A 10,550-nucleotide genomic window follows, 5' to 3' on the forward strand; every position below is an offset into this window, starting at 1 on the left:
CTATGCTGGGCTAAGTTTTACTGGGCTCAGCAGTTTTAGCCCAGGCCAGTTGTTCAGCCTAGCAATGTCCAGTAATTTTAAGCTTCAACCTTGCTATGCTGGGTTAAGTTTTACTGGGCTTAGCATTTTTAGCCCAGGGCAGTTGTTCAAGCTGGCTACGCCATTGCTTCCAGAGATACCGCGCTGAGCGAGATTTATTGCGATTGCGTGGCCACAGAAGCAAATAACATCATCCCAAGTGCAGGGATCTAACTAGGGCTTCCAGTTGGAAGGAACCCCATAGAGGGACCATGTCAGTTCATACATGGCTGTATCATCTGGATTTTCACCACGACATTGACAACATAGATCTATCACAAGTAAATAGAAGAGGAAGAAGAAGACGAAGGCGGCGTAGGGAGTGCAATTCCTCATCTCGGCCATCATTCTCCTATACAACCTAATGAGGGGGTTGAACTAAGAGCAGAGCTAGTATATTAATTCGTAACAATATAATATAATATAATTAATAAAGTAAAAAAAATATATTCTTATAGTCAAAATTTTCAACTCTAACATCTTTAATATTGTATTCTTCTAGTTGGTTCTGAATCTTTTAAAAAAATTTATGTAATAGATATAGCGATTTCGTAATAAAATAATTAAAAAATAACTAACAATATAAATCTAAACACTATAAATTCTAAAGCTATCTAATATCATAGATAAGATTCATGCCTATTGTTTAATTACATAATAGCCTTTAAATAATCGACAATATTGGTCACTACTTATGAATGTACAAATTAGGAGGAAAAATATTCAATCTTAATGGAAGGAATATTAGTTAGGGGAAAAATATGGAGTTTTGAATATCAAAATATTTTGTAATTCAAATTACACTGTGCGTTTAAATATCTTCATATCCAAAATTTAATTTTGAGTTAATTTTTTTCCTAGAATTCCTATATTTTTTTTATAAAAAACCCATAATAATTACATTAATTTGGAATGGTCATAGAAGGCCTCGCCATCTTTGGCCATTACTTGAGATTTGTCATTATATAAAAATAAAATATAAATTTAAAATAAAAAAATAGAAATATGAAAATTTTGAGAATGATTTTAATTTATTTCCTGATTACGAATTGTCTTATTGGGAACAGTTGAATTATGTGATTGCAAGACAATCAAATGGGAGGAGAAAAAAAAGAGGAATTTCCTAGCAACGACAATGGTTGTAGTTCTATTTTTATTATCTAACTCTTGTAATTTTATGTCTTTTTAATATGTTTTTTAAAAACCATGTTACTGAAGACCATCTTGTGAATTTTACAGGTTTTAATAAATTAATCAGATGATGTCTCTTTTATTTTCACAATTCATTTTATATAGATTTAGATTTAGATTTATTATTTTTTCATAAAGGAGATGCAAATTACTAATTTATTTGGTAGTTTGTTTTATTGAATTAGTTAGATTTTATAGAGAATCCAGCGTCAACCCTATTGTTGTTTCCTACTTATTATGAATTATTATGAAGAGATAGAAGATTGAGTTTAAGAACTGATAGGGATGGGGGAAAATATCGAAATTTTGATATATCGTATCAAAATTTATCGAATTATACCGATTTTATGATATACCAAAAATTTTGATACAGTATTATACCGTACCGAAATTTTCGGTATCGGTATCGATATACGATTTTTAGCAAAATTTTCGATATACCGTACCGATACCGAAAATTTACCCTGAACAATATGAATACCGGAATTTTGGTATACCGAAATTCTGGTAAAGTATCGGTATGAAAAAATTGTATATCGTATTTTTCGATATGGTAACAGTATTATACCGTACCATCTTTCAAGTATTTTAGTTAGAATGTGAGTTGAGTTATTTCCATTGTTTATATCATTGGTTGTAGGAGGCTGCCATGGCTCTATTAGAGGAGAAAGTGTATTGACTATGTGGCTCATATCAGGCCTCTGGTAGGGTTCACGACATGTGCAGTGCCAAGCCAAGTCTGCAACTTCCATTAGACCCTTCTGAGTCTCATCGTCAAGTTCAAGGACTCGGTCCGCCATGGAATTTAAAATTTTATTTTTCTCTTGAGTAAACTCTCTGCAAAACACTGATACAAGATTGTCATCAGGAAGGAATGACTCAGCCAGTACTTTTCTTCCGGTAATTATCTCCATTAATATAACACCGAATGCGTAGACATCAACCTTCACGGACACTTTTCCAGTGGCTGTTAAAATGCAGAAGCTCATGTTAGTAAATATTTCCATCGAAATATTTGAGTTATGTTTATAATTTAAAAGGCAGAATATCTGTTAAAAAAGTAAAACAATCCACTTACTTGCATATTCAGGTGCAAGATATCCAAAAGTTCCTGCTACTCATGTCGTCATGGACATTTTGTTGTTTGTAGCAAGCTTTACCAACCCAAAATCAGAAACTTTGGCATTCAAATCTTTGTCTAGTAGTATGTTAGTAGGTTTCATATCCCTGTGAATGAAAATCTCTTGGGCCAAACTGTGTAAATACTCAATACATCTAGCAATATCTAAAGAAATCACTAGTCGTTGCTTCCAAGTAAGCGGCGATGCATTTCTGCTCTCCCATTCAAACAAGTGATGTCCTAGTGTACCCTCTGGCATGAATTCATACACCAAAAGTTTTGTTAGCCATCAACATAATATCCGAGAAGTGCAACCAAGTTCTAATGTCTAACCTTTCTAAGAACATCAATCTATGTTTTGAACTCTTGTTGGTCATTTTGACCCATCAAACCAAATATACTTCTCTTCACAGCAATTAATGTTACACTGAGATCCCCTTTGTAAACGATTCCAAAACCACCCTTGCCCAATATAAAATCCACACTGAAATTATTTGTGGTCGTTTTCAATGCTTGAATAGACATATGCAAGCTTTGAGGTTCATTAAGGTATGCATTTATACTCTCAATGCTAAGTTCAAATTTCTTATTGCTCTTCTTCTTGAGGTGATGCAGTAAAAGTCCTACTGAACAAGCGACAAGAACCACCATAGCTATAACCACCACAACTATGATGATACCCACAAATGACATTTGTCTGGGGGACTAGATGCCCCACTTGTTGGAGAAGAGCTTTCACCTCCTGAGCCAGAGTTTTTACGAAGATTGGGATTTCCATCTGTTTCAACCTGAACAGAGCTATGAAATTTTGGCGCATTCCCACTGAGGTTGTTATTAGCGAGCCAAGCTATCAGGCATTGTTCCGGTGAGATTATTGTTGCTTAATAACAACTGAATCAAGGATTTGCTGGCGAACGATGGAAGAGGGCCCTGTAACATGTTGTTGGAGAGGTCCACAATCCTAAGTAAAAGGCAGGCAACGAGAGACTGCGGCACAATGCCCTTGAGAGAGTTGCCATGGACCTTGAAGGATTCAAGGGCCTTGAGGTTGGATAGATCAGGAATTGGCCCTGTGAAACTGTTAGACTAGAGCCAGACCACGGTGAGTTGGGGCATTGGCCCAATCACATCGATTCGGTCGGAGATCTTGTCACGAGATTGCTGGTGATCAAGGAAGAGTTTCGTGAGGATGGAGCCGGCGAAGGATCTCGGGAGGGGGTCGGTGAGCTATATGTAAGAGAGATGAAGGATGTCGAGGCTCGACAGGGAGCCAAGGAAGTCGGGAATCGACCCTGTGAGGGAAGCGTTGATGGCAGAAAATTAGACGAGTCCAGCCGTGGAAGCGATGTACTGGGAGAGGCTCCAGGGGGCGAGAGGGAGATCATCAAAAAAGACCTCTTGGTGAGAGGAGAGTCCGATGAAAAATCTACTTGGGATGGAATCAAAAGCATTGGCTTGGAGGTATATCTTCTAGAGCGAGAAGAGTTTGCTGAGGCGAGGGAGAGGATCGTAGATGTTGTTGAACTCCAATTGAAGAGACGTGAGTGAGGTAAGATTTCCAAGTGCTGGTGAAATGCTTCCGGAGATACTGCGCTTAGCGAGATTTATTGCGATTACGCAGCCGTGGGAGCATATAACACCATCCGAAGTGCAGGGATCTAACTGGGGCTTCCAGTTGGAAGGAACCTCATAGAGGGGCCGTGACAGTTTATACATGGTTGTATCATCTGAATTTTCACCATGAAATTGACAACATAGATCTATCACAAGTAAATAAAAGAGGAAGAAGAAGACGAAGGCGGCGTAGGGAGTGCAATTCCTTGTCTCGGCCATCATTCTCCTATACAAGCTAATGAGGGGTTGAACTAAGAGCAGAGCTAGTATATTAATTCACAACAATATAATATAATATAATTAATAAAGTAAAAATATATATATAATCTTATAGTCAAAATTTTCAACTCTAACATCTTTAATATTGTATTCTTCTTGTTGGTTCTGAATCTTTTAAAAAAATCTATGCAAATAGATATAGCGATTTCCTAATTAAAATAATTAAAAAATAACTAACAATCTAAATTTAAACACTATAAATTCAAAAGCTATCTACTATCAATAAGACTCATGCCTATTGCGTAATTACATAATAGCCTTTAAATGATCAACAAAATTGGTCACTGCTTATGAATGTACAAATTGGTAGGAAAAATATTCAATCTTAATGGAAGGAATATTATTTAGGGGAAAAGTATGGAGTTTTGAATATCAAAATATTTTGTAATTCAAATTACACATTGCGTTTAAATATCTTCATATTCAAAATTTAATTTTGAGTTAATTTTTTTTCCTAGAATCCGAATAATTTTTTATAAAAAAACTATAATAATTGCATTAATTTGGAATGGTCATAGAAGGCATCGCCATCTTTGGCCGTTACTTGGGATTTGTCTATATATAAAAATAAAATATAAATTAAAAATTAAAAAAAATGAAATATGAAAAATCTGAGAATAATTTTAATTTATTTCCTAATTACGAATTGTCTTATTGGTACAGTTGAATTGTGTGATTGCAATACAGTCAAATGGGAGGAGGAAAAAAAGAGGAATTTCCTAGCAATGACAAGTGTTGTAGATCTATTTTCATTCTCTAACTCTTGTAATTTTATGTCTTTTTAATATGTTTTCTAAAACCATGTCATTGAAGACCATCTTGTGAATTTTACATGTTTTAATAAATTAATTATTTTTATCTCTTTTTTTCACAATTCATTTTATATAGATTAAGATTTAGATTTATTATTTTTCATAAAGGAGATGCAAATTACTAGTTTATTTGGTAGTTTGTTTTATTGAATTAGTTAGATTTTATAGAGGATCAAGCTTCATCCCTATTGTTTCCTACTTATTATGAATTATTATGAAGAGATAGAAGATAGAGTTTAAGAATGGATAGGGGTGAGAAAAAATATCGAAATTTAGATATATCATAAATACCGTATCAAAATTTATTGAATTATACCAATTTTACGGTATACCAAAAATTTTGATACGGTATTATACTGTACCGAAATTTTCGGTATCGGTATCGATATACACTTTTTAGCAAAATTTTCGATATACCGTACCGATACCGAAAATTTACCTTGAACAATATGAATATCGAAATTTCGGTATACCGAAATTCTAGTATGGTATCGATATAAAAAAAAATTATACCATATTTTTCGGTATGGTAACGGTATTATACCGTACCATCTTTCAAGTATTTTAGTTAGAATGTAAGTTGAGTCGTCTTCATTGTCTATATCATTGGTTGTAGAAGGTTGTCATGACTCTATTAGAGAAAAAAAGTGTATTGACTATGTGGCTCATATCAGGTCTCTGGTAGGGTTCACGACATGTGCAGTGTCAAGCCAAGTCTACAACTTCCAATAGACTCTTCTGAGTCTCATCGTCAAATTCAAGGACTCGGTCCGCCATGAAATTTAAAATTTAATTTTTCTCTTGAGTAAACTCTCGGCGAAACACTGATACAAGATTGTCATCAAGAAGGTATAACTCAGCTAGTACTTTTCTTCCGATAATTATCACCATTAATATAACACCGAATGCGTAGACATCAACCTTCACGGGCACTTTTCCAGTGACGGTTAAAATGTAGAAGCTGATGTTAGTAAATATTTCCATCAAAATATTTGAGTTATGTTTATAATTTAAAAGACGGAATATCTGTTAAAAAAGTAAAACAATCCACTTACTTGCATATTCAGGTGCAAGATATCCAAAAGTTCCTACTACTCGTGTCGTCATGGACATTTTGTTGTGTGTAGCAAGCTTTACCAACCCAAAATCAGAAACTTTGGCATTCAAATCTTTGTCTAGTAGTATGTCAGTATGTTTCAATTCCCTGTGAATGAAAATCTCCTAGGCCAAACTATGTAAATACTCAATACCTCGAGCAATATCCAAAGAAATCACTAGTTGCTGCTTCCAAGTGGTGGTGCATTTCTACTCTCCCATTCACACAAGTGATGCCCTAGTGTACCCTCTGGCATGAATTCATACACCAAAAGTCTTTCTGGGCCATCAACATAATATCCAAGAAGTGCAACCAAGTTCCGATGTCTAACCTTTCTAAGAACACCAATCTCTGTTTTGAACTCTTGTTGGCCATTTTGACCCATCAAACCAGATATACTTCTCTTCACAACAATTAATGTTACACTGAGATCCCCTTCGTAAAAGATTCCAAAACCGCCCTTGCAAAATATAAAATCCTCACTGAAATTATTTGTTGTCGTTTTCAATGCATGAATAGACATATGCAAGCTTTGAGGTTCATCAAGGTATGGATTTACACTCTCAATGCTAAGTTCAAATTTCTTCTTGCTCTTCTTCTTGAGGTGATGCAGTAACAGTCCAACTGAACAAGCGACAAGAACCACCATAGCTATAACCACCACAGCTATGATGATACCCACAATTGACAGTTTGTCTGGAGGACTAGGTGCCCCACTTGTTGGAGAAGAGCTTTCACCTCCTTAGCCTGAGTTTTTACGAAGATTGGGATTTCCATCAGTTTCAACCTTAACCGAGCTACGAAATTTTGGCACATTCTCATTGAGGTTGTTATTAGCGACATATAATATTTTGAGAATACGGATATGAGCCAAGCTATCAGTGATTGTTCCAGTGAGATTATTGTTGCTTAATAATAGCTTAATCAAGGATTTGCTGGCGAACGACGGAAGAAGGCCCTGTAACATGTTGTTGGAGAGGTCCACAATCCTAAGCGAAAGGCAGGCAGCGAGAGACTGTGGAACAATGCCCTTGAGGGAGTTGCCATGGACCTTGAAGGATTGAAGGACCTTGAGGTTGGATAGATCAGGAATCGGCCCTGTTAAACTGTTGGACTAGAGCCAAACCATGGTCAGTTGGAGCATTGCCCCAATCACATCAATTCGGCCATAGATCTTGTCATGAGATTGCTGGTGATCAAGGAAGAGATGCGTGAGGACGGATCTTGTGAAGGAGCTCGGGAGGGGGCTCGTGAGCTGGTTGTAAGAGAGATGGAGGATGTTGAGGCTTGACAGGGAGCCAAGGAAGTCGGGAATCGACCTTGTGAGGGAAGCGTTGATGGCGGAAAAGTAGACGACTCCAGCCGTGGAAGTGATGTCCTGGGAGAGGCTCCAGGGGGGAGAGGGAGAAGTCTAAAGAGATCTCTTGGAGGGAGGAGAGTCCGATGAAAAATCCACTTAGGATGGAATCAAAGGCATTGGCTTGGAGGTATATTTTCTGGAGCGAGGAGAGTTTGCTAAGGCGAGGGAGAGGGCCGCAGATGTTGTTGAACTCCAGTTGAAGAGGCGTGAGTGAGGTAAGATTTCCATGTGCAGGTGAAAGGCTTTCGGAGATACCGCGCTGATCACGATTTATTGCGATTACGTGGTCGCGGAGCAAATAACATTATCCCAAGTGCAGGGATCTAACTGGGGCTTCCAGTTGGAAGGAACCCCATAGAGGGACCGTGTAAGTTCATACATGGTTGTATCATTTAGATTTTCACCACGACATTGACAGCATAGATCTATCACAAGTAAATAGAAGAGGAAGAAGAAGACGAAGCCGGCGTAGGGAGTGCAATTCCTTGTCTCGGCCATCATTCTCCTATACAATCTAACAAGGGGGTTTAACTTAGAGCAGAGCTACTATATTAATTCGCAACAATATAATATAGTATAATTAATAAAGTAAAAAATATATATAATCTTATTGTCAAAATTTTCAACTCTAACGTCTTTAATATTGTATTCTTCTAGTTAGTTCTGAATCTTTAAAAAAATCTATGCAAGTAGATATAGCAATTTCCTAATAAAAATAATTAAAAAATAACTTACTTCTCTAAATTCTAAAGCTATCTAATATCATAAATAAGACTCATGCATATTACTTAATTACATAATGGCCTTCAAATGATCAACAATATTGGTCACTGCTTATGAATGTACAAATTAGGAGGAAAGATATTCAATCTTAATGGAAGGAATAATATTTAGGGAAAAAGTATGGAGTTTTGAATAAAAAAATATTTTGTAATTCAAATTACACAGTGCGTTTAAATATCTTCATATTTAAAATTTAATTTTGAGTTAATTTTTTTTCCTAGAATTCCTATAATTTTTTTTTATAAAAAATCATAATAATGCCATTAATTTGGAATGGTCATAGATGGCCTCACCATCTTTGGCCATTACTTGAGATTTGTCAATATATAAAAATAAATAAAAATGAAATATGAAAAATTTGAGAATGATTTTAATTTATTTCCTGATTACGAATTGTTTTCATGGGAACAGTTGAATTATGTGATTGCAAGATAGTCAAATGGGATGAGAAAAAAAAAAAGAAATTTCAATGACAATGACTGTAGTTCCTTTTCTGATCATATTTTCATTATCTGACTCTTGTAATTTTATGTCTTTTTAATATGTTTTCTAAAGACCATGTCACTGATGACCATCTTGTGAATTTTAAAGGTTTTAATAAATTTAATAGATGATGTCTCTTTTTTTCACAATTCATTTTATATAGATTTAGATTTAGATTTATTATTTTTTCATAAAGGAGATGCAAATTAATAGTTTATTCAGTAGTTTGTTTTATTGAATTAGTTTGATTTTATTGAGGATCAAGCTTCACATTAAGTCCCTATTGTTTCCTACTCATTATGAATTATTATGAAGAGATAGACGATAGAGTTTAAGAGCTGATATGGGTGGAGAAAAATATCAAAATTTCGGTATCCCGCACATACCGTATCGAAATTTACTGAATTATACCGATTTTATGGTATACCAAATATTTTGGTATGGTATTATACCATACCGAAATTTTTAGTATCGGTATCGATATATGATTTTTAGCAAAAATTTTGGTATACCGTACCAATATCGAAAATTTACCCTGAATAATATGAATACCAAAATTTTGGTATATCGAAATTCGGTATACCGAAATTCTGATACGGTATCGGTATGAAAAATTTTTATACCATATTTTTCGGTATGGTAATGGCATGTGGGTTGATGGTTCGGTATACTATACCGAACCACCCCTGAGAACTTATAGAAATGCTCAAATACTCGTATTTTATAAAGGTATCTTATAAATAATTACATAATCAATTGTTATGGTTAAGTGAGGTAATATATTCATTAGTATGTAAAGATATATAGATTGGAAATGATCGGAGATGGGATTACAAGGGATCACTCAATAAGTGAAATGGGAAAGAAAACATATTATACTTATACTGGGTTGCTATATAATAGGTATCTCAAATACGTACAAGGTTGCTCTCTTGTAGGAATAGGTAACCGTTGGAAAGATACCCATTGTTTTTGGCATAAAGAAATTTTCCCCGTGGGATCACCTCAATCATAGATTTAATTGAATGAAAGATGCATATGCGGCTCCACACCTTTTCTATCTTAATTGTTGTCATTCACGAGGCCAGTAGCAGGCTATGCAATGTTATATTTTATAGTCGTAATGAAGTAGGCTAAGCCCGTAGAAGGCTCAGCAGTAGGGAAGATCAATAAAAAAGTGGATTACCTTTGCTATTTGCTGCTGCGGAGCTACGGAGTGCAGAGTGCTGTGGAGATGCCGAGTGCAGAGTGCTACGGAGCTGCAGAGTGCTACGGAGCTGCGGAGTGCGACTGCTGCGGAGCTGTGTAGCTCGGAGTGCGGAGTGATGAGTGATGAGGAGAGGGGGAAAATATATAGTAATTTGTGATGTGAGTGGAGGGCGGTGGAGAGATAAGCGGTTATTAGTGGCCACATTATTAATCATTTTATTATAAACTAAACAATTTCATTTGTCGAATGAAAGGAACTACATCAGCATGTTGATGCGGCTTGTTTGAATTTATATTAAAAATGGAAGTTTTTTAACCGATTCAAGCAGTTTTTCAATCAATCTAGGTAATCGATTAAACGAAGAAACAGTAAATGTTACCGTTCCTCTGTAAAAGCAAAAGACAATGAAATTTTAATCAATTAAATCAATCGATTGAATTTTTAATCGATTAAAATAAAAAAAGAATTGTGAATAGTAAACCATGCATTTATATACATGAACACTTGTTTATTTGATTAATAAA

General features: G+C 35.3%; 1 protein-coding gene and 1 pseudogene across 1 annotated transcript; both read right to left on the reverse strand.

Annotated features, from left to right (window-relative positions):
* Positions 1-252: 252 nt before the first annotated feature.
* LOC122004136 lies at positions 253-4,222 on the reverse strand (annotated as a pseudogene).
* Positions 4,223-6,932: 2,710 nt separating this feature from the next.
* Positions 6,933-10,230, reverse strand: LOC122004137 (putative receptor-like protein 16). Its single transcript, XM_042559066.1, has 2 exons — positions 10,003-10,230; positions 6,933-7,304 (listed from the first exon to the last, which is right to left on the reverse strand). Exons 1-2 carry the CDS (start codon positions 10,228-10,230, stop codon positions 6,933-6,935), a joined length of 600 nt encoding a protein of 199 aa, XP_042415000.1.
* Positions 10,231-10,550: the final 320 nt, after the last annotated feature.

This window comes from Zingiber officinale, chromosome 7B (genome assembly GCF_018446385.1).
Source record: "Zingiber officinale cultivar Zhangliang chromosome 7B, Zo_v1.1, whole genome shotgun sequence".
Classification (NCBI taxonomy): domain Eukaryota; kingdom Viridiplantae; phylum Streptophyta; class Magnoliopsida; order Zingiberales; family Zingiberaceae; genus Zingiber; species Zingiber officinale.